General features: G+C 42.4%; 1 protein-coding gene across 1 annotated transcript in view; it reads left to right on the top strand.

The window, feature by feature from the left end:
• The first annotated feature begins 1,292 nt into the window (after positions 1–1,292).
• LOC144695514 (uncharacterized) overlaps positions 1,293–24,207 on the top strand; it is a 33,255-nt gene continuing 10,340 nt past the window's right edge. Inside the window, exons 1-7 of the mRNA XM_078566390.1 lie at positions 1,293–1,419; positions 1,547–1,620; positions 4,098–4,424; positions 4,744–4,878; positions 7,386–7,404; positions 7,525–7,559; positions 10,237–10,320. Coding sequence (XP_078422516.1) covers positions 1,358–1,419; positions 1,547–1,620; positions 4,098–4,424; positions 4,744–4,878; positions 7,386–7,404; positions 7,525–7,559; positions 10,237–10,320 — 736 coding nt within the window. The 5' untranslated portion in view covers positions 1,293–1,357. The remainder of the gene's footprint in view (positions 1,420–1,546; positions 1,621–4,097; positions 4,425–4,743; positions 4,879–7,385; positions 7,405–7,524; positions 7,560–10,236; positions 10,321–24,207) is intronic.

The following is a 24,207-nucleotide window of genomic DNA, read 5'->3' as shown; positions in this document are numbered from 1 at the left end:
ACCTGAATTGCAGCTATTGAGATAGCCATAATGAAGGGCTTTAGTTGTGTGGAGAGACTGTAGAAGCTGGGACTGTTCCCCTTAGGGCAAAGACGGTTAAGAGGAACTATAATAGAGGCATTCAAAATTATAAGTGACGTTGATAGAATAAATAAGGAGAAACACTTTCCACTGGCAGGAGGCGCGTAGCCAGATAGTACGGATTTCAGATGACTAGCACAACGAGAGGGGAAATGAGGAAAGTCATTGGCTGTCAATCATTGAGGTCTGTTATGTGCTGCCTGGAAAGGAGGTGAATGACGATTCAAACAGTAACTTCCAAAAGAGAATCAATTTATAATTGAAATGGAAGGCAAATACAGGGCAATGGGGAAATGGCGGCGCGGGGTGGGGGTGGCGGTGGGCGGTGGGGGGGGGGTGTGGGGGGAGGGGGTGGGTGGTGGGGGTGTGGTGGGTTGGGGAGTGGGGGAAGGGGTAGGGGGCTTGGTGGAGAGGAACCAATCAGCCAGGCATTTCAAAGAGCAGGCATAGGCACGATTTGTCGAGTGCTTGATGGTTACATGATGCTTTCTGGTATTACTCCCCCCATCGATTGCTTGAATATAATCCTGCTGCCCTGGGGTCATAAACTGAAGTTTAAGGTTACGTGACTCAGCTGGCATTGGCAGTTAAAGCTGAGCAGAACTGTTTAGTTCAGTGGTTCTTTTCAAGAATCGGGTCACAGAGTGCCTCCGGCAGCCAGTTCATAACGAGCAGAACTGTATATGTTTATTTAGGTCAGGTGCTGGCCGCACCAAGGAGAAAACATAGACTGTAAACCTACACGAAGAAGCGCGCCTTGATCTGTAACGCAACTGTACAAATTCACGCAGCCCAACTTACCTCTACAACTACATAACAGGAAGAACATTTCCATTGAAGACTTCTTTTGCAACCGGTCTGTAATGTGATAATCGCTCTTCAGTTAAAAGTTTGCAAACGCAGGCTCTGTTGACTACAGCCTTATCACATCTTGCGTGTTGTTTCTATTGTATTGAATTGTATTGTATTAAAAAAGCGCAATGGATTTAATATTCTTTATCGTTCTTCCTTTTTTGTCGATAAAGTTCTGTGACATTGTGAGTCTGTGTGCGAGGAAATGCTTGGCGCTGCATTCAGTTTTAAAACCTGACTAATTTTTATACGTTTTCATCTGGGATGACAGTAACTGCAGTGTGTTTATTAACTCATGTGTATTTGTCAGTGGAAGTGCTGTATACTTGAGAGACGTATGTTACTAGCACCGGACTGAAGTCCATATGTATCTCGCCATCATACTTCTTCTTTTCTTCGCCAAGCTCGTTAATTTCGTTGACGTATGACATCCTGTCAGATGTGGGCCTGTCAGTTCAGCAATAAATTACGAGCCCACGTTGCAAGGTTACCAGTAAACCGCGGCGAAGGCTGTGCCATTTCGTGCTATAAGGCTCAATACTATCTCACGCTAAAGGCTGATCTTATCGCTTGCTGCAGCTCAGACTAACGAAATCTGTTTTCCTGTTTAAAGGCAGTCCGTAACAATGGCGACAGAACAGTGCGCAACAACCGCTCTTTTCCTCCTGATTTCAATTTGTACAACGGGTAAGCGAATAGTCACGCTCTGATTGTTTAAATATTACAAGGAAGTTAATCAGACTAAGTGGACAGTGGCATGCATTTCTGAAATACTGGAGAAGCATACCTTAATAAGTTCCTATATTGTCTAGAACGGAGGCAGAAATACCATACCAGTTCCAGCATTAGTTGTGGTATGTTTTTAATTTTAGGCAAGCACCAACTTGTGTTTAGCATCATGAATAATTTTTAACTTAAGTTTTGCAAAGCATTACCAGCGATTGTACACAAACCCAGGCATCTGGTGGTAACAGTTCAAATGAACATTGGGCTCGTAGTAAGCTAATATTTTTCAGGCGGTGCTATTGTATATCTTAATATATTTGAAATGTTTGCATGTATCAAATGATTAAACCACATTTCACTGATTTTTTTCCTGCTTGTTCGCTAAAGACATGCCTTGCTTAGTTACTAACGTGGAACTAAAAAAAAACACAATTGCCAGCAAGTTTGTTAACGGGTCTGTGGTCTCTGCAAATAAAATAATACATCCAACGTAGTAACTTCCGAGTCATTTAGCCCACAAACCCACAATATTCTCTTGGCGCATTTCTGATATTCTTGAATCCTAATTGTTGCCAAGGTCTTCCTAGCTCTACTACCTTTGCCAGTGAAATGTTACACGGTTATTACCACCCATAGTAAATAAGACCTTTCCGCATTCCCTATTTTTTCTGCTGTATTTAAGCTGTAAATATCCTAAAGCCCTGTAACCGACAAACTAACTGACTCAATTTTGCCAAATTCTTTTATAATTTTATATCATCCTACAATATACCCTTTTAGATATTCTTATTAATAAAGCCCCAAGGTTATCTATATTTCCTCACAAGCCATTCCCTTAAATTCAGGAATTAACCGTGTAGCCCTTTTCTGTACCTCTTCCGAAGACCCTGTTTGAAATAGTGACACACGCAAGACTCAAGCTATAGTCTCGCCAAAGCCAGATATAGTTTTAAAATCTAGAATTACCCGTGGAATTCCTCATGGAATGCAGCCAACTTGATGCACACTTTACATAAAGGATTGCTGTAAATTTTTCCATTCACCTTCTAACAATCATTTGCTCTAGCATTTGTGTTTAGCTTCAAGATACTTCTAAATGGAAGATTTACAAAGCGCTGCCAGTGATATTACCGAGTTTTATCTAATCTCAGTCGTCTGTTGGTAACAGTTCAAATCAATTTTGGACTCTAATGAGTTGGCATTTTTGGAATCAATACATGGTGTCATTGCAGATCTATAGCAATCTTTTTTGTTGTTGCAAACTCAGCCAGTACAATCACAGAATTGTTTTATCCGAAAATATATGCAGCCAAATGTACACAGTTGGGAATAATAGCCATAATGCTTTGTTGCTTTTCGTGCAGTCAGAAATCTTACAGAAACAAATTTTGGGTAGCGATCAGAGTAATATGTTTTGCTTGTTAATTGAATACATGCTGTTCATAATATTTGCTTACTAAATCTACAAATCTATAATTTTTACACTCGTTCCAACCCTGTAGACATTAAAATTAGCAAGTTAATCTAGGGAATTCAGGGAAACACTGCAAATGAAGCTTTCCTATGTGTGAACACATTAAAATGATTTTTTATATGCCACATCCGATATATTTATAGATAGCTGCTGTTTTCTTTGAAGTGAGCAGCCGAAGGAAAATGTGCCCAAATAGGGTTAGGGCCCAAGATTATAAAATTTAAATCTAGGAAGTAAATGAAATTCAGTTATTTCTGGGAATGGTGTGCAAAGGGCCTCTTTGATGGAAGTCCAACTCAGTGCTTTTGTGTAATTTATATGTATGTATGTATGTATGTATATATGTATATATATATATATATATGTATATATATGATTCGTTCAACCTTAAATTAAAACATACGTTTTATGTTTATAAGAGCAAATGGCACATGACTCCAATATATGAACAGCGTTTCAAATAGGCTCACAAACTCATCTTAACGGCCATATTTTCCTCCATTAATTCATTTTCTGATGTTTGCTTGACACATGAAATTCGATAATTGTGTTCCACCAGATCACTGAAAATACTTGTGTCAATGTTTTAAGTTCCCCGAATTTAAGTTATGGGCAGCTTTCAATGATTTGTTGTACATCTGATAGTTCATCCTCGCATTAACACAACATCACAACATATTAATAGCGAATGACAGCATCTCAGTCCATGCTGGCTCTGTGCATTAACGAAACGCATTTTTAAAATAATTCCCTCACTATGAAATCAGGCATTCTCTTATTTACTGTATTAAAGCCATCTTAGAATAATGCCTTGAAATGCATGCTTAGAATTTACAGCTGTTTGAGTCATAGACGGCAGTGCCACAACTAAACCAAGACAGTACTGGCACACGGTACATAATGCACAATACTTTACCCAGTCACAATGGCTAATTAATGCTTGTGTTTCTTTGTGCACCACTAGGTACAGAGGCTGCGACTTCTCCCATAGTGCAATCTCCCGCTTCAGTTCATATATTCGAAGGCGGCAGTGTGACTTTGAATTGCACCTTTCACTTAAAAGGGTTGGGAACCTACAGCTGGAGAAGGGATGACAGTCCTATAGACTTTCAATCTCCGAGATATAAGAAAAGAATTATGAAAGCGGACCATAATGCTTTCAGTTCGAGGAATGATGCATCCATTCAAATTAAGAATATGACACAATGCGAATCTGGTACCTATTACTGTGAGATTGAAATAATGGGGAATCAGAAGCTTGCAGGCAATGGAACTTTGGTTACTGTACAGCGTAAGGAACCCTGAACATTGCCATGCTATTTCGCAATTTGAAACTTTCCATCATCCTTTTCTTCATGCTGTTGTTATTCTGCTTCTGTGAAGCTCTCCCTCTGTCGCCGCTTTTTTCTTCCTTCTCACTCTTTCTGCCCATGGGTGTTTCTATTTCACTCTCTCCCCATGTCCATCTTGTCTATATGCCTTTGCCTTTCTCCCTATGTTCCTGCCTACCTATCCATTTCTAGCCATGTCGCTTTATATCGCTTCTTTCTTTGCTGCTGCTCTTCCTACGGATTTAAGAAGAAATAACTTATTTTTCTTTCTTTCTACAGATACTTGTGACAAACTAGGCTCTTTAAAAAAACATCCATTTGATTGGATGTGGGCTGCAGTGGCAGGGGGAGTCACGTTGCTGATTACTCTGGCACTGCTGGTGGTGATAATTGTTCTTGCTCGACGAAACAAAGGTACTTAAAATATCTACAATGGTAGCCATACCATGAAATAATCATTGCTTCTATCTCATGCCTCACAATACCAAAATATCATTACAATACAATATATATTTTAGTAAATTCGAAGCGAATGCTGAATATATGCTACATTTTGCAATGATACAGATTTTTTTTTTACATTTGGAGCGTGTGAACAGTTTTGGCCTCCATATTAGAAAAAAATGCATATTGCTACTTCTTCTTATCGTGTCCACGGACAGTGTATACATGGCCCAGCCAGAACTGGACACATTTTTTCGCCTTGTTGTTGAATTCGGCAAGATCTGCAACAGTGCAGGGTTCCTCTAGCGATAAGCATTGCAGGAGATGTTGCATGGTCTGTGGCTCAGCTCCACATTCACAAGTTGTCGGGCTGGTTGTATATCCCCATTTGCTTAGTGACACATTTGAACGACCTACACCAATTCTAAGTCTGTTAGGGCACTTCCATGTTGCCCAGTTGCAATTAGCTTCTGGGGGAAGGCTTTCATCCGGTAGAATTTCCATCACTGGGGGTTATTCAAGACTGGCGAGCCGGTCTTTCCACAACGCGATGTGGGCTTCAGATGGGGTTGATTGTAATGGGACAACACTGTTCATGGAGCTCTTCCTTGACTTTAGGTGGCTGGGTGTAGGTGAATGGCCTCTCATCTGATGTTTGACGGAGTCGCTTTTTCTTGCTGGCTGCCGTTCTTCTTATATGAGGCTGTTGGTATTTGTTGGTTTTAAACAACCTGTGACGGCATCCATCTTCTTAGCATGAGTAGATCTTTCCCATGCAGGGCAGGCGTATTCGGCAGTGGAATAAGAATACCACTGTAGAAGGTTCAAGAAAAAGATTTCCTAGGGATGATGTCAGGACCTAGAAGTTATTTCATTACATTTTATGAGTGCTGTGCCCAAAGGCAGGTCCTTGGCTCATTTTCTGCTGATTCTTCATCCTGAATCGTTTTCTTGGTAGATTTTTTTGTGCCAGTGATGGTTTGCCATTGCCTTCAACTCCCAGGGGTAGGATGAAGAGGCAGGTCCTAAGTCTACCTCAGCCGGAAGTGAAAACGAATCCACTTTGTTGGTGCCATCCTGAAACATACTATCTAGCCACCTGAGCTAACCAGTCCCCCTTAGAAATTATACTTCTTAGGAAAGATTGAAGAGGCCGGGGCTGTTTTCTGTAGTGAACAAAAAACTTAAGGGCTACCGCGATTTTAATATTATAGGGATACGATGGTGTAGTGTTAATGTCGCTGGACAAGTGATCCAAAGGCCCACGCTAATGCTCTGGGTCCAAATCTCACCATGCCAGCGGGTGGAATTTATATTCAATTAATATATCCAGTGAATAAATAAAGCTAGTCTCAATAATTATGACCACGAAACTATCACCGATTGTAATATTGGGCCATTAGTATAAACTGGTCACTAATAAATTCTTTAGTGAATTCGTGTGAAACCACTTTACTCAGAGAGTGGTTAAAATGTGGTGCTCGTACCACAATATGTAGTTAAACCAACTAGCATAGAGACATTCAAGGGGAATCTAGAGAAAAACACAAGAGATAAAAAACAAAATACAAGAACATGTTGATTGGATTAGATGAGGAAGGGTTTGAAGAGGCTTTATGGAACATAAATAACAGCATGAAACTGTTGGGTCGCATGGCTTGTTTCTGCGCTTTAACTACCATGCAATTTTCAAACTCGCATGCTTTTCTTAAAAAAAAACAAATCTAATTTCATGGGATGTGGGTGTCACTGGCAAGGCCAGCATTTGTTGTCCCTTCATAATTGCCCTTAAACTGCTAGGCCATTTCAGAGGGCAATTAAGAGTCAACCACATTGCTATGGGACTGGAGGCACATATGTAGGCCAGACCAGGTAAGGGCGGCAGATTTCCTTCCCTAAAGTGCATTGGTGAGCCAGATGGGTTTTTACAACAATCATTGATAGTTTTCATGGTCACCGTTACTGTGACTAGCTTTCAACTCCAGACTTATTATTAATTCAATTTAAATTCCACCAGCTGATGAGCTGCCATGGTGGGATATGAATGCATTAGCCTGGGCCTCTGGATTGCTAGTCCAATGACAATACTACTATGCTAGTATCAATGTGCTGAGGCACCTTTTGTTTTTCAGGGAAAAATAAGACATAGGATAATGTGTACATTTGTCTTAATCATGTAATGTGTTACCAGCAGCCTATTTACAAGGAAAATTGAAGGAAATAAAGAGAAATTAAGAAGTAAAAGAACATATTTTAGGGACATTAGACATTGTGATTAAGATCGTTATGTTAATTCACTATTCGTAACAATAAGGACATTTAAAATAAGCCCACTTCAGCAGAGATGCATGAACATTTAGTGGATTTTCATAATTTTGAGAGATTGTATTTTATTCAATTATTGTATTGCTATTTTAATCGTCCATATCAATGACAGTATTAACCACAATTATGTTTAATCATTTTCTTATTTACAGCTTACGCTTTACTTGTCAGGTAAGTCAATCAATACTTTCTTGCCGATTTGTAATGATGTCAAGCTTTATTCCAAAGGTTTGCACACGATTAAAAATTACAGTCAGGCACACATTTGCTAAATATCTTCTTATCCTGCAGGGAATGTTCTTCTTTCGATTCCGCAAAAGAACCGGGTAAGTGATCGCCATTTTTATTGGCCTACTCAAGGAATTGTCAGCTGCTTATATTAAGATGAAGAAGTTGTATGTGTTTTTGTATCTGTGTTGTGTGTATGAGTGTGTGCATGATGTGCACTGCTTCAAATCAACGGTTTCCAATACCCCTGGGTTAGAAAGCACAATGGTAAATAGAACGTGAAAATTCCCTGTTGTTTGAAAGGTAATCGTTTATCATTAAGCCTGGCATATGTTAACCTATACTGATTTACGAATTGTCATTAGTAAGAAATGCATTCATGTACCAGAGGTTTCTCCTTACCCAGAGCAGCAAAGAACAACTACCGCCGTCCTTTCAATCTGAAAATAAACAACTTTCCAAGCAGATTAGAATTTAATCACATACCAACCAAAGTTTGGAACTTAAAAGCGGTGTCCCTGAAAAGGTTCAGCAAAAACAGTTTGTTCAACATGACCATCACTGAGTGAACTCAGTGGTGTTTCGGTGATGTTATTTCATGACTTGCAAAGGCATCAGAATTCATACTTGGACAATTCAGTTAAACACAGTCCTTCTAATTAACATCAACATTCAATGCATTTTGAAATTTCATCTTCACTCAGGCTGACTTACAAATTTCCTCAACATTGTTGTAACAGTTTAGAGTCATGCAGGGCTATTGAGGCAAACTGTTTACCTTGTACATTTGGAAAGTGGTAAAGTGTAAGTTCCAGTCGCAATAGTTGCACTACATGTCTTTAACACAAAACGTATACAAGCAAACAGTTCTAAAGAAAGCACAAAGCATCCTTAAATCTTTTATTTCTTTAGGGAAACAATCATATATTAAAATCTAGAAACACTAACTTTAACAGCAACATTCACGCTCTCAGAACGTCTCCAGGTATTCAACACATTCAACGTTTCAAGCATTGCTTGCTCTCAACCATTTTAAAATATGAATTCTTCGTTACGGCCTGATTCAACTCTAAATTGCCATATACTAATTCGGTAGGCGAAAGGATATCAACATAGTTTAAATAAGAGATTGACAACAACCTGTGAACAAAAGGATACCATCCACCTCCTTGAGCCTGTTCCACCATTCAATCTGATGATGACTGATCTTCTGCCTGAACTCCATTTTCCCTTGCTGTGCTCAGCCACGGTTTTCAGTATGTGTTTTGGTCAGTGTCTTTTCTCTGAGCATATGCTGACTTTATTAATTGTTTTCTTTGTATACTAGTATGAATACCTTGTTTATGATATAGAGTTCTGGTTTTGCGTTTGAAGCTGAAATTAACCGACCGGTTTCTGATCAACTTTACAAATTCTAAACACTGTGGCTGCCCACTACAGGGGAAAAGGTGGTTCAGGCAAAAGATTGGCCACGATCGTATTGAATGGTGGAACATGCTGAAGGAACCGAATGATCTACTCCTGCTCACATGTATTATGTTCTTATGCTCTTTTTAAACTATGTTGATACCCCTGTGCGTACCGCATAAGAAGATGGCAATATTGAGTTGCTCAGACCATAACAAGGGATTCATGCTTCCCGTAGACGAAGCTGAGTGGGACAGGATCACCCGTGCCACTCAGCGTGGATCGAGCGAAGGAAGGAGGCGCATCGTTGTGAAGTGCAGGCTGGTGTCTCCGCGGGGATCCGTCCATTGCCACAGGCCGGCCCCTCCATTGGGCGCAGGGTGCCTAGAAGGAATTACCCCTCTACAACGTGGCAGCAGACCTGAGCACCAGGATTCACCTGGCATTTACCCAGATGGCCTGGCCCCTGCCTGCCACTGGTTGAATCCTAACGGCAGCGGAGCGAGGCCCTTAAGTGATCATATCAGGGTCTCTTTTGGTTTCCGGGTGGGACGTGGCCTCCATCTTGTACATTCCAGCTCCACTATGCTCCGCCTCGCTTCCTAGCCCACCTCCGCGTGAGCACTAAATTTCTCCCACTCTTTTTGCTGATGCATTACAGAGTGAGAATTGCAATTGTGCACAAGACCCCCAGGAATGAGACAGTCCTTACAAAAGACTAGATATTTGCTTGTTCTCTATCCTGTTCCATTGCTCCACTTAAGGCTGTCTCAGCTGTCATGTTTCAACAATGTGACGGCAAAACAAATAAACAGACACAAATCACGCACTTATTTTGCGTTTCATCAGCAATTAAGGAGTAAAGCCAGCTAAATTGCACCCTGACACATTCAACAATAAAGCATCCTAGATACATTCTAGCTACCGTACACATACCTAAGAGATTTTTGAAGTAAAAAGGGAACAAAAATCGCTCGCATATGAGACTAAATCAAATCTAAATCTCACAAATCTACATAGCCCTGTATCTTACAACTTCAAAAGCGTTTAATTGATTATAAAGCCTCTCTAGATGTTCAGAGGTAGGGCAAGACTTTCCTTCCTTCTTTAAAGTTTATGTTAAAGGGCGAGCAGGTAAATTGGGCACATCTCGAAGCATGCATGCACATCGCCCGTTAACAGGCAGGCCAATTGGATTAGCAGCATGCGACATAACTGGGAAACTTACCTGCTGGAATCATGGTCAATAAATGCACCCGAGAGTACCTGCTGAGAATGAAAATATTTGCTCATCCGGAATATCAGATATCATTGAAAGGAGTTTCCTTAAACCATTCATTAACTTTCTTCTTCTTTTGTCCTAAACAGAAATGCCACAGAGAAACAAAGTGCGAAATCATGCCCAACATCAGGTAAACGCGTGTCCGTCTATTTGGCTGCATGCGTTGTCACGTATGAAGTGTGTTCACAGGCTCATTTGTGTGCAGTAGTATTGATTACTTCAAAAAGCGTATGAAAGGCGCACCAAGTGAAGCTATCGGAATAACGGCACATAAATATCTCAGCAACATACCATCAAAGGGAAATGCAAGAAACTCAAAGGGGGTTAGAAAAGAAAAGAGTTTGGGTGGCTCACCTCTCTTCCAAAATTTTCAGTAGTGGCGGCCTTTAATTTGAATTTCCTCATTTTTATGATCTCAACCTTCACGAGGGCGCGGCACTTTCATAGGAAGGGGGCTACTTGAACTAGCTAACCGGTTTTACACCTCGCCCGGTTTTCTTTTCAATTTGAAACAATAATCCTAACATTTCACCATTTTGAGTTCTGATTTCATAGCTGTTGATAAATATGGGGATTAGTTAAAATCAGCAGGCGCCGTGCCTGCTACCTACCCGCCCGCCCCTGCCGCCGTGGCAATTACGCGCGAGACGGAGGAACTTTGGGGCACCCCGCCTGCACTATTGAGGCACTTAAATGACCAATAGCCTCATCTTGCCACTGCTGCTATCATGCCCACAATGCTGGACAACCCACGCCGGTCGGGAAACCCGGAAGCTTTAGCAAATTAAAGGCCGCCACTACTGAAAATTTTGGAAGAGAGGTGAGCCACCCAAACTCTTATCTGTTTTAACCCCCTTTGAGTTTCTTGCATTTCCCTTTGATGGTATGTTGCTGAGATATTTATGTGCCGTTATTCCAATAACTTCACTTGGTGCGCCTTTGATACGCTTTTTGAAGTAATCAATACTACTGTACACAAATGAGCCTGTGAAGTTGTATCACGCTTCACACGTGACAAGGGATGGTGTGCGGCTCACACATGCCGATGGACCACGAGTATAAATTCAGGGGCAAATTAAAATTGAAACCCACCCTTCCCCAAATATATATTTAGCACCTTGTAATGGGTAAACCCCGTTAGAATAAAACATGATTTGCAGAGTGTCCAGGGACCTAATTGGAGCTCTTGCCTCCCAAGCTAGCGGGGCTCCATCTATAATGTTTACAAAACAAGGGACAGAGCGGGAGCGTTTCCCGCTTTGCGGAGCGCATTGTGAAGCGGGATGACGTCAGACGCCGCTTGGGAAGTCATCACGCCGGCTTCCGATAATACGGCACGCGGGCGGGTCAAAAAGTCGGGAACCCGCCCGCGTTATTTAAATATCAATTTAAAAGGCAATTCAGTTAATTAACCACCCATCTCATTGCAATAATCCGGCCTTCAGGGCGAGATTTAGGACAAGTGGGAATTCGTTTTTTTTAAGGGTAAGTTTGTTTGGCCGGTCTCAAAATTGCAGTTCAAACTCTTTTTACTGCAGGAACCGCTCATTTGAGTGGGCCGAGGAGCCTATTAGATATTTTCCATGAGGAGAACTCTCCTCTGACTCAGGGGAAGGTTGGGGGGGGGGGGGGGGAATGGGGGGGGGGGGGGGGGGCGGAGCTATTCTGATAGCTTGTCCATTGCCCTGGGTGAGGGGTGAAAAGTGTCTGAGACAGTTGGGGTTTGTTGCCTCAGTTGGAGGCACAACCACCAATGAGGAGAAAAGAAGGATTACGAGGAGGAGGAAGAGGGTGAGAGGAGGAAGGGAACAGAGGGAGCCGAAGGAGCCAATGGTTCTTTAAGTAGGGGACCGAGCAACGCCGGACCCCCAGAATCAGGCGGAACACAGAAGTCCTCAGAGGAGGCGCAGGCAAACGTATGCCGCCCCTAAGGTATAGAGTCAGAGATCTAGCTACCTTCAACTGACCTCATAAGGTCATTGAGTCTTTTGTCACACTGAAACCAAGTTTTCCTCATCACACTAACCCTGTTGACCTCGTCGGTCACCCCTCCCACGCACTGCAAGTCCGCCTGCGCTTCCTCCTCTGCCCAGCGCTCGGCATGAGCTGGTGATGTCTATCATATGCTGCACGCTGGAGGGCACCAAGGGCGGCCTCACCGAATCTGGGGCAGCTTTGCCCCATCCCTCACTCCAATGACACAAAGGACTATACATATATGTAATAAATGTACAACCCCTCAATTCCTAAAGTTGAGAGACTTGCTGATTTTTAAATTTTCTGCCACCTACGAAGTTTGATATGGTTGGCAGAGATTAGCTAAAATTTCAAATAAAAACAGAGATTGCTGTGAAATGCTCAGCAGACCTGGCGGCAGCTGCGGACAGAGAAAGAGAGTTAACGTTTCGAATCCGTAGGACTCTCCTTCAGAGCCGAAGATAGGCAGAAATGTGATGGGTTTTATACTGTTGATGAGAGGGGGCGGAGCAGGTGGAGCAAAATAGAAGTCAAGGATAGGTGGGAGCTCAGGAAGGATTTGACAAAGATGTCATGGATATAACACAAAGGAAGTGGTAATGATAGTGGTAAAAATTAAGGCAAAAAAAGTTGCATCAAGAGCAGTTAGCAGAATGTGTTAATAGTAGAATAAGGGTCAGCGTCCTCTGAAAGCAAAGCATAAGAAGAAGTTACAGACTAGCTTACCGTGGGAAGTATGTTGGGAAAAATATCAGCATGAAGGCAGAGTTCATGGTCTGATTCGTTGGACTTATTGTTGAGTGCAGGAGCCTATAAATTGCCATATAGAAAGACGGGGTGATGTTCCACTAGTTTGCTTTGGGAAACTGGAGAACAGCACCTCGTCTTCCGATTATTCAGCCCTGTATACGGATGTGGCTGAGAGGTGTAAATGCTGCGTTATCGTAGCCCTGTGATATAATCTAGCATTACGTCAATATGATTTTTTATGGTTGTTGTTGCTTCAGTTTGAAGCCTTTTTCCTTACTTTATGACTTTCCTAAGGCTTTCGTCTTGTGTGATCATGAATAGATCGGTGCTAGGACCCCAGCTATTCACAATATATTTTAATGATTTAGATGAGGGAACTAAATGTAATATCTCCATATTTTCAGATGACACAAAGCTGGGTGGGAGAGCGAGCTGTGAGGAGGATGCAGATTTGCTTCAGTGTGATTTGGGCAAGCTGAGTGAGTGGGAAAATGCATGGCAGATGCAGTATAATGTGAATAAATGTGAGGTTATCCACTTTGGTAGCAAAAACAGGAAGGCAGATTATTATCTGAACGGCTATAAATTGAGAGAGGGGAATGTGCAACGAGACCTGGGTCTCCTCGTACAGCAGTCGCTCAAGGTAAGCATGCAGGTGCAGCAGGCGGTAAAGAAGGCAAATGGTACGTTGGCCTTAATAACGAGAGGATTCGAATACAGGAGCAGGGCTGTCTTGCTGCAATTGTACAGGGCCTTGGTGAGACCACATCTGGAATCTTATCTGAGGAAGGATGTTCTTGCTATAGAGGGAGTGCAGCGAAGATTTATCAGATTGATTCTTGGGATGGCGGGACTGACATATGTGGAGAGATTGAGTCAGTTCGGATTATATTCGCTGGAGTTTAGAAAACTGAGGGTGGATCTCATAGAAATCTATAAAATTCTAACAGGACTAAACAGGGTACATGCAAGACGGATGCTCCCGATGGTGAGGGAGCACAGAACCAGGGATCACAGTCTGAGGTTACGTGGTAGACCATTTAGGACTGAGATGAGGAGAAATTTCTTACACGCAGGTAGTGGTGAGCCTGTGGACTCGCTACTACAGAATGTGGTTGAGGCCAAAACATTGTATGTTTTCAAGAAGGAGCTAGATATAGCTCTTGAGGCTAAAGGGATCAAAGGATATAGGGAGAAAGCGGGAGTAGGCTATTGAGTTGGATGCTCAGCCATGATCATGATGAATGGTAGAGCAGGCTCGAAGAGCCGAATGGCCTACTCCTGCTCTTATTTTCTATGTTCTCTTTTCTTTCTCTTTAACTCCACATCAAATCCACCGCCTGCAGCTTGCGCCTTTGTTGCGTAAGCAACAAAGAATATAAGTACTGCCCTCAAGCCTGCTAATTCTTCGAAGAATTGTTAAAATTCGGAAAAAAGGAACATGCTATGGGAGCCCTTCATCTTGCACTCATCAGGACAGCTACACAAGATAAACCAACAGTAAAGAGGAACAATAATGTATAGTGCATGAGAAGAGAGTGCTGATTGGTTGACAAATGCATTCTGATAGCCAACTAATCAGCGCTCTCTTCTCATACAGTATAAATTGTTGATTTCTTTACTGTTGGTTTATCTTGCGTAGCTGTCCTGATTAGTGCACGATGGAAAGTTTCGATACCATGTCTCTTCTTTCAGCTAGTAGGTCTGTACTACCGAACGAGTAAATGTTAAAGTCAACAATGGCTTTACAAGAGCTTTATTTCGCACACCACAATTTCAGTTGCATTCAAGTTGAGACCGGTCCTGAAGGGAAAATGTGTAAATGTTATAACACAAATGCTTGTTGCATAAAATTGAGTGGGTGAAAAAATGCCCTCTTTACCGTAATGCCAACTAACATAGTGTTCGTGTTCTTTCTCCAAAAGCATGAAGATAAGGAAGGCAGGACGAAGAAACAACGCCCGCCACTGCCAAAGAGGACCATGCAGTAGACCTCCGCATTTCTTGATTATTATCGCGTATCTATTTCACCACCAGACCTTATCAAAATAACTGTAGGATTAAAAAGAATACTACTTTCAACTTTTCAGGTGTTTTTTGGAACTAGTTTTGATCATTGATGTGAAATACACGTTGTGTGAAATTTTAAATGTGTGACATTGCTCCTTTTCCAACTAGATCCTGTCTTGAAGTTGCTGTTACCGTTGGGTAGCCTATTGTCCGCAGTTAGTTATATAATTCGAAAAACAATGAAAAGCTGCATTCCATTGAAATGCTTTCCAAAAGTAAACAAATACTTTTCGTGCCTAATGGCACATGAGGCAGACAAATCACACATAGCTAGGTTTACCTGGAGCAGGTCACGGGTCTATAGCCTGAAGGGAGTCAATCCACATCAAGCATGGCTGACCAGGAGACTCTCCTGCTTTTAACGTCTACCATGTACGTCGGAAGGGTTTATAATGATCAACCTGTAAGGCTAGGTTATTAATGCACTTTCTATGGTCATCAACTCCTGGGTTCGGACTCGCACCCAGAGCTTTTGGCTCAGAGAGAGGGACGCTATCCACCGTGCCACAAGATCTCCCCAGTTATTCTATTTATTCCAGCTTTCTTAGTTGCATTTTATCGATGCCCCTGTGTTCTTTGCTTCTATGCGTTTGTCTTGTTACTTTTATGTTGCAAGTGCACTTTAAGCTTTATTCTTTCTCCTTGCACCATCTTTTCACATACTGGTTAGTGGCCTAGCTTGTAATTTAGAATAATTCCTCCTTAGAACCTTAGAACTGAGAGCCTTCTCGATTTTCTCATTTCACCCAAACTCTGGCCAGCCAAAGACTAAAAACCCTTTAAAAACACTTAAGCGTGGCACCAACTAAACACTTTTACTTGACTTTGTTCAACCACTGTGGTGTTCTGCACTGCGGGTTTCAGACCTACACTTAGGCTTCCCACAAATATGCGTGGCTCTTGTCTATGTGTATTTTGTTGCATAATTGCTGCTTTAAGGTGGCATAGGAGGCATTATTCACAGACGGCCCACAGGTTGGTATCCAAGGGTTTGCAATTCAGACAGTTGTTGACTGGAGAAAGCGCTCCATAGCTCAAACTTTTACAATGAAGACACCGATAATGCCACACCAAACTCGGGAAAAGTGTTCCATACAATGTGTATGTCAACACGTTGCCTCTGACTAGCAATTGAAATCATGAAGTATAATAGTAACAAACAGAACTGAAAGGAATGCACGTGTGACCAAATATCTCACTGTATATCCAATAGGAATTTCTAGACACTTCAGTAATACATAAACGAGGAAATAAAATCATTAGGATATGTAATATAATGTATGTTATTAAGGCGGATATGCAGGTATGTACCGAAAAAAAATGTCAGATTGTTATGTTACCTTCCTGTTATTTTAAAATTATTTCCCCTTTTATACATTACTTATATCATTTTCCAGAATTTTGTTTCTCCATTTAGCTGCAGGTCTTTCTGGAGATCAAATGTTTGATTAATAATCTGTACTACTTTATAAGTAAACCTCCTATTTTGCAACAACATTTGCACAATTAGAGATATGCGACTGAAATGCAAGCTTAATTATATGAAACAATTATACAGTGGCACATTATGTGCCATTCTAGCTCTTTTCAATAAAAGCGCATTTCAGGCCAAGTATCTGTTGGTTTTCTATTTCTGGTCATTAGATTTGTTGCTGTACAGTTAAATAATTTTAGTATAAGTGTCAATAATAGTATATTTTTCTGTAGAGCGTCTCATCCACTGAACAACGTCTCAGAGAATTTCACAAAGCTGGGTGGAGCAAAAAGTAAGCACCTAGAATTAGGGAGGAGGGATGGAGGGAAGGGAAAATGGATCAGAAATAGGTTTATTGCCTTATGCTAGGGAACTCCACCACTTACAATAGAGTAGAGAGACAAGTAATGATCGTCTAAGATCAATGATGGAGGCCAAACAATGGTGTTATTCAACACAAAAAAAACAGAATTGAAATACTGCGATGGGGGGATATATGGGCTTATATAAAGGAGTGCAGTAGTTTGGCTACATGACTCCTCGCATCTAAAATTACCTTTGGAAAGTATTTGTAAGTGAAGGGTTTTAAAATGGCTTTTCATAGGAAGCAGCAAGGTATTTGGAATTATGGAGTGAGTTTCTCAGGATCAGGACATATTCACTGAATAAATGGCTATCCGTGGCAATGCTATACCCATCCAACATTATGGTGAACATCAAGATGCTATGTGTTGGCAATCCACAGATATTGTCACGACGCCACCATCTCCCAGTATCCAACAGAAGATTGAAACCACACTAGAATGCATCTCCTAATTAAAGAGAGGTTTTCTTATTAGGGCCACTTTAAGCTTGAAAAGTGCACCATCAAAAGATAAATCGTTTACTTTTATTACACTAAACACTTGTTTTTTCTGAGAAATAATCTCTTTTTAAATAACACTTTAGTTCAATACTTATGAATGATATTTTTCAATCTGCCTTCCAAATTACTGCTCTCCTCAGCCAGATATTAGGCCTAGATAATGTCTTGCGTGTTAAGTTTGTCACAAGCAAGTGACACCCACACAAGATTTTGTGTGCCTGGTATTTCCACGCTATAAGTTAAAGCAGGAAATCATTTAGTCATCTTGCGAAATAAATTGTTTTTTTTGTTGCAATGCAACAACTGACCTTAATCTGTAATCAAGCATGCATATAAACAGGGGTTATATGATGATTAAAGCTTCCAGCAATAAAAATTCTGCACGTACAAATGCTGACTGATTCGATGCTCTTTCAAACGGAAACCAAAACGACCTTTACAACTTTTAATTTAAGTTAATCTACTGATCTTCAGGAGACACTTTAAAGGTGGAAGAATTTCTGTGATCCAGTTGTGCATTGGATGAGCTGCGATCGTTGCCCTTAGATCACAGAAGGTTCCGGGGACTTTTAAAGTGGTCTGGAGGAGAGGTGAAGAGGGGAGAGGGGGGGGTAGGAACTATCCTCAATTCATTTGCAGCTCCACTTTGAAGACCCTAACTCTCAAGCCTTTCACCCTCCGCTCGTCAGGACCTTTTCTGCATGTACTAATTTACCCAACCATGCTCTCACCTCTACCTTTAATCTCCTAGCCCCCAATGAAACGATTGCCCTCGCTCACCCTGGCCGCTCACCCTGGCACGACTCTCATCTCAACTCGCATAAGTCGAAAGGACAAAACTTGATAGGATATGGCGGACAACTAGCTTAGCCATCGACAGCCAGGACTGAGTGGACCACAGAAGGATTATCGGGTTCTGCTCTGGTCTTCTGAAACTTCTCACTACTCCTGGGTCATCTTGGAATGCAAAGAAAACCACCGTCTTCTTTTCCCTATTGCATACCACCTTCTTAAACCCCTCTCTCCTGGCCCCTCCACCCTCATCTCCGACAACAATTGTGAAGAGTTGATGGAACTCTATGTCACTAAGATTGAGACAACCTGATCCGCTGCTTCAGCTGATCTATTGGTGCACCTGGCCGAACCTCCTCCAGTGCTCATCCCTGCCCTAGATGTGAACATGCATCTTCCTCTAGTTTCTCTCCTATCTCCCATCATGCTCTCTCTGACCTCATCTTGTCCGTGAGAGCCATCTCCTGTCCCCCCGATCCTATTAACGCTAAACTGGTAAACACCAACTTTCACCAGCTACGCCACTCCCAACACCGACCCACCACCTCCACTCCCCGCATCTTCCCCGTGTTAGTTGATATGGTAAATGGCCCTCTCTCTTCAGGTGTTATCCGGCTTTGCTTTAAATGCTGTCGTCTCCTCGAAAAAGCAACACCCAGCTCTCACTCCCGTCCTCGCAACTACCGCCCCAGCTCCAACCTCCCTTTGCTCTTCAACGTCCTGGAGCGTGTTGTCACATCCCAAATCCATTCCCATCTTTCTCGGAATTGCAAATTTGAATCCCTCCAATCAGGTTTCCGCCCCTACCATAGCACCAAAACGGTACTTATCAAAACCGCAAATGACATCCTATGTGACTACGACAAAGGTAAACTTTCGCTGCTTGCCCTTCTCGACCTGCCTTCAGCCTTTGAGATGGCTGACCGCACCGCCCTCCTTCAATGGCTTTCCACTTTCGCCCAGCTGGTGGGATTGCTCTCACGTGATTCTATTCTTATTTATCTAGTCTTTTCCAGTGAATCACTTGCAATGGGTTCTCTTCATGCGTTCCCACCGTTGCTACTGGCGTCGATCAAGGTTCAATCCTTAGACCCATCATATTTTTCATCTCTATTTTGCCCCCTGGCAACAGGGAAAGGTCAGGGAATTACAACCAGCTGGGTTGCATTTGCAGAGTCGCAGCACAGACTTAATGGATTGATTGGCCTCCTTCTGTATTGTAGCGATTCTATGATTCTATGATATATAATGCATTAATAAATGACAGCTCGCATTTATTAAATCGGTTTTGACTAATTTGATTGAGTCCCTGGATAAATACAATTGATAAAGTATGATTGCAGCGAAATAATTTGATTTTTTTGTTGCTGTTGTTTCATTTCTGGCATGTGAACTTCTTTGGCAAGACCAGAATTCGTTATCCATCCCAAAGTTCGCTTAAGTTAAGGGCGGTATCAAATTGAAAGATAAGATGTATAATGCCGCAATGATGATTAAAAGGCCAGATATTTGGGAGCATTTTAGAAACTAACAAATGATGACTAAAACATAATAAAGAGGGGGACATTAGTATAAGAGAGTAAACTATCAAGAAACATAGAAACTGACAATAACAGGTTCTAAAAATATATAAAAGGAAGGGAGTAGCTAAAGTCAACGTTGGTGCCTGAGAATATGAGACTGAGGAAATTAAAAATGGGAAAGAAGGAAATGGCAGAGACTTTGAATAAGTATTTTTTGAATCTGTCTTCACGGTAGAAGACACAAAAATCCCAAGGATGGTAGAAATTCAGAGGCTAAAGGGAAGGAGGAACTTAAAACAAGCAATATCACTACAGAAAAAATACAAGGTAAAGTAATTGGACTAAGGACTCGCAGGTACGCTGGACCTGATGAAATGCAACTTAGGGTATCAAAAGAAGTGACTGCAGAGATAGTGGATGCATTGGTTGCAATCTTCCTAAATTCCCTCGATTCTGGAAATGTCCCTTTGGATCAGAAATCCGCAAATATAGCACCTCTATTCAAGAAAGGAGGGAGACAGAAAAGAGGAAACTATAGCAGAGTTAGCCTAATATCTGTCATTGGGAAATGGTAGAGTCCGTTTCTAAGGAAGTAGTAGCAGGGCATTTAGAAAATCATAATACATTTAAACAGATCAACATCGTTCTTTAACAGGGAAATCGTGCTTAGCTAACTTATCAGAATTATTTCTGGATAAACAAGCAAGGCAGATAAAGGGGAACAATTAGATGCTTTGTATTTGGATTTCCAAAAGACCTCCTTATTTAAGGCAGGATATACTTTTTTTGGAGGCTGTTCAGAGAAGGCTCACTAGGTTCCTTCCTCGGATGAAGGGGTTGTCTTATGAGGGAGGATTAAGCAGTTTGGGCCTATACTATTTGATATTTAGAAGAATGAAAGGTTATCTTATTGAAACATATACGATTCTGAGGGTGTTTGACAGGGTAACTGCTGGGACTATAATTCAGCATTGTAGGAGAATCTAGAACTGGAGCTCAAATTCAATATACAGGATCTTCCATTGAAGATGGAGGTAAGGATGGATTTCTTCTCTCAGAGAGCTGTTGATCTTTGGAATTCACTATCTCAGACAGCAATGGAGGCTGGATCTTTGAAAATATACAATGCTGAGCGAGATAGACTTTTCTCTACAAGTGAGTCAAGGGTTTTAGGGAAATGAGGTTATACAGGAAAGTGGGGTAAAGAGCATGATCAAATTTATAGCAGAGCAGGCCAAGGGGCCAAGTGGTCTACCCCTGCTCCGATGTGCTTACGATTGGGGTTCCAGCTTCTGACCTGCTCTTGTAGCCACAGTATTTATATGGCTAATCCAGTTCACTGTCTGGGTAATGGTAACCCTAAGGATGTTAATGATGGGGAGTTAAGCGATGGCCATGCTACTGAATGTTAAAGGAAGATGCTTAGGTTCTCTCTTGCTGGAGGTGGTCATTGCCTGGCACTTGTGTGAAGTGTATGTTACTTGCTACTTCTGAACTCACACCCGAATTCTGGACACATCCTATTGCATATGGACAAGCACTGCTTCATTGTCTGAGGAGTTGTAAAATGCACTGAACACTTTGCAATCATTAGCGAACATCCACACTTCTGACCTTATGATGGAGGGAAGGCCGTGAAAGAGCAGCTGCAGATGGTTGTGTCTAGGATACGACCCTGAGGGACACCTGCAGTGATGTCTAGAGCCGAGATGATTTACCTCTGACAACCACAACTATCCTCTTTTGTGCTCAGCTTGTCTCCAACCAGTGCGGAGATCCCACCCCTTCCCCCTACTCCCCCCTCCGATTCCCATTGACTCCTGTTTGGCTAGGGCTCCTTGATGTCACACTCGGTCAAGTGCTGCCTTAATGTCAAGGGCAGTCACTTTCTCCTCACCTCTGGAGTTCAGCTCTCCTGTCTATGTTAGAATCAAGGCTGCAATGAGGTCAGGAGTGTAATGTGCCTGGCGATACCCAAACTGACCATCAGTGAGCAAGTTATTGCTGAGCAAGTGCTGCTGGATTTCATACCTACCATCACTTTGCTGATGATTGAGAGTTGACTGATCTGGCGGTAATATGCTGTGTTGGATTTATCGTGCTTTTATGCACAGGACACGGGCAATCATCCACATCGTCGGGCAGTTACCAATGTTGCAGCCATATTGAAACAACTTGGCTAAGGAAGCAGCTAGTTCTAGAGCTCCAGCCCTAAGTACTATTGCCGGGATGCCTGTCAGGGTCTATAACCCTTCCTGTTTCCTTGCCTTCAGCCGTTTCCTAAAATCGGGAGGAATGAATTGAATTTGTGAAGACTGCCAGCTATGTTAGCGGGAATCTACGAGGAGCAGAAATATATCATGCACTCGGTACTTCTGCCTGAAGATGGTTGCAAATACTTCAACCTTGTTTTTGCACTGAAGTGCTGGGCTACCACAAGGTTGAGGGTGGGGGTGTTTTTGAAGTCTCGTCCGCCGGTTAGACATTACTCAACTCAATTCATAACTCGATGTGGCAGGGCTGCTGACCTTTGATCGGATCCGTTGGTTATGGGATCTCTTAGCTCGATGAACAGCACGCTTTTTCGACCTTTTATCATTCACGTAGCCCTGTGTTGTAGTGCACGAGGTTAGCATCTCAGTTTTAGATGCAGCATGACTCACCCTACTTCCCCCCACAACCCCCCTCTCACCCCCCTCCCACCACCCCCCCCGCCCCTCCCCCCCCACCCCGCCCTCCCCCACCCCCACGCCCACTTGCCCCACTCCATGCGGAATCAATGTTTTTCTCGTGGTTTGATGGCAATGGTAGAGTGAAGGGTATGCCGGGTCATGAGGTTGCATATTATGGTTGAAAGCAATTCTTCCCGTGCTCCTAGCCCAGACACCCCATCGATGTCCAGTTCAAGTTGCGAGATCTGTTCTGAGTTTATTCAGTTTGGCAGGCTGGTAGTTCTACACTACGTGACGGGCGTTGTCCTTATTGTGGAGAAGAGACTTAATGACTGCTGGCCGTTCCTACTATACTATCATGGATAGATGCATCTGCGTCAAGTAGATGTATGAAGACGAGCTGAAGTCGTGTGTTTCTCCCAGCGCCTTCTGCAGGCCCAGTCTACCAGATGCAGCTTTCACTGCTCAGCCAGCTTGGTCAGCCGCTCTAGGTGACAGACATTGAAATCCTCCACCCAGAGGACATTCTGCTCCGTTTCTACCGCCAATGGTTCTTCGAAGTGGTGTTCAACATGGAGGGCCTCTGATTCATCAGATGAAGATGGGTGTTATCTGCTAATCAGCATGAAATTTCCTTGCCCACGTTCTATGCCATGAGGCTTCATGTGGCCCAAAGTCAATGTTGAGGACCCCTAGGGCAACTCCCTCCTGACTGTATATCACTGTGCCCTAACCTCTGCTGGGTCTGTTCAGCAAGTGGAACAGGACATATCCAGGGATGGTGTTTGAGGTGTCAGGGACATTGACTGTTGTGTATGATTCGGTGAATATGACACTTTAAGGCTGTTGCTTGATTAGCCAATGGGATGGTTCTCCCAATATCTGCAATGTAGCCTTTGTATATTGCCAAAGGATGTTTCAGGAGCCTGCATATGACGATGCAGAAAGAAAATAAGGTTGCTTATAAAGAAGTTCTTGATCCTATAGCGTCTGTTCACGACCGTAGTCGAGGTCGAATGCCATCCTCTAGGATAGTTTTAACTTTGGGCAATAGCGAATCAGCTGGCCATTATTCATCACTTCCAAGCTAAGCAGGTGGAAGGAAAGCTGGTCTTTCACCAGCGAGCTAACTCCCAGTAACAATCGTATGAAACATGCATTGGGTTGTTTGATGTTTGTGAATTTTGCCAATAATTGTTTATTGTTTAGGCATGAATTATACGTGCAATAACCTACGAAGATAAACAGTCTACCGAAGGAGTATAGACCGCAAGTCCAAACCTTTGTCCATTCTGGGTTGAAGCGCCCTCACCAGCTGAGCGATAGCAGTGCAACTGTGTGCAATCGCGGTAACATGAAATCAAGTACTATAGGATAATAAAATATAATCGTTGCTTCTATGGCATTACTTCCATTTACAATTGATAACTAGTGCGCTAGTCATACGCTGATTGCAGTTATAGCACAATAATATTTTATGCGGTGATTTAAGAGAAGGGAATGCAAATGGCAGGGCGTGCATTACTCTGCCCAATGACTAAATGGCTAATAAGAGATCTGTTTGAAACAGTGTCACTGCCTAGACATTATAATGTGTTGATTCCTGCTGTGTGGCAATAAAGAAGATTTATCATAACCAGTTGTGGCGGGCTCCAAATCCCTTGTTGAAACCTAAAATGGTCAAAGCTGTTCAGCGTCACAATCCATTTTCAGGGAACAAAGAAAGTCTGAGATGGTAGAACATCCTAGAGCGGCTGTAGAGAGAAGAGGGTGTGGAGTGTGACTCGAGTGCGACTTCACATGAAGAAGCATGAAGAAGCGCCTGCTGCTTCAGTATCAGAGGGGCATGATTTCTGTGGGGTCAATCAGCAGCAACAAGGAGTTTCTCATCAACAAGGTCTGCTGTCATGAACAAAAATATCGCACTGAGAATC

Source organism: Cetorhinus maximus, chromosome 21, assembly GCF_964194155.1.
Source record: "Cetorhinus maximus chromosome 21, sCetMax3.hap1.1, whole genome shotgun sequence".
In the NCBI taxonomy this organism is placed as follows: Eukaryota; Metazoa; Chordata; class Chondrichthyes; order Lamniformes; family Cetorhinidae; genus Cetorhinus; species Cetorhinus maximus.
The sequence above is the reverse complement of the archived record's forward strand: the minus strand, read 5'-3'. Positions and strand labels throughout refer to the sequence as shown.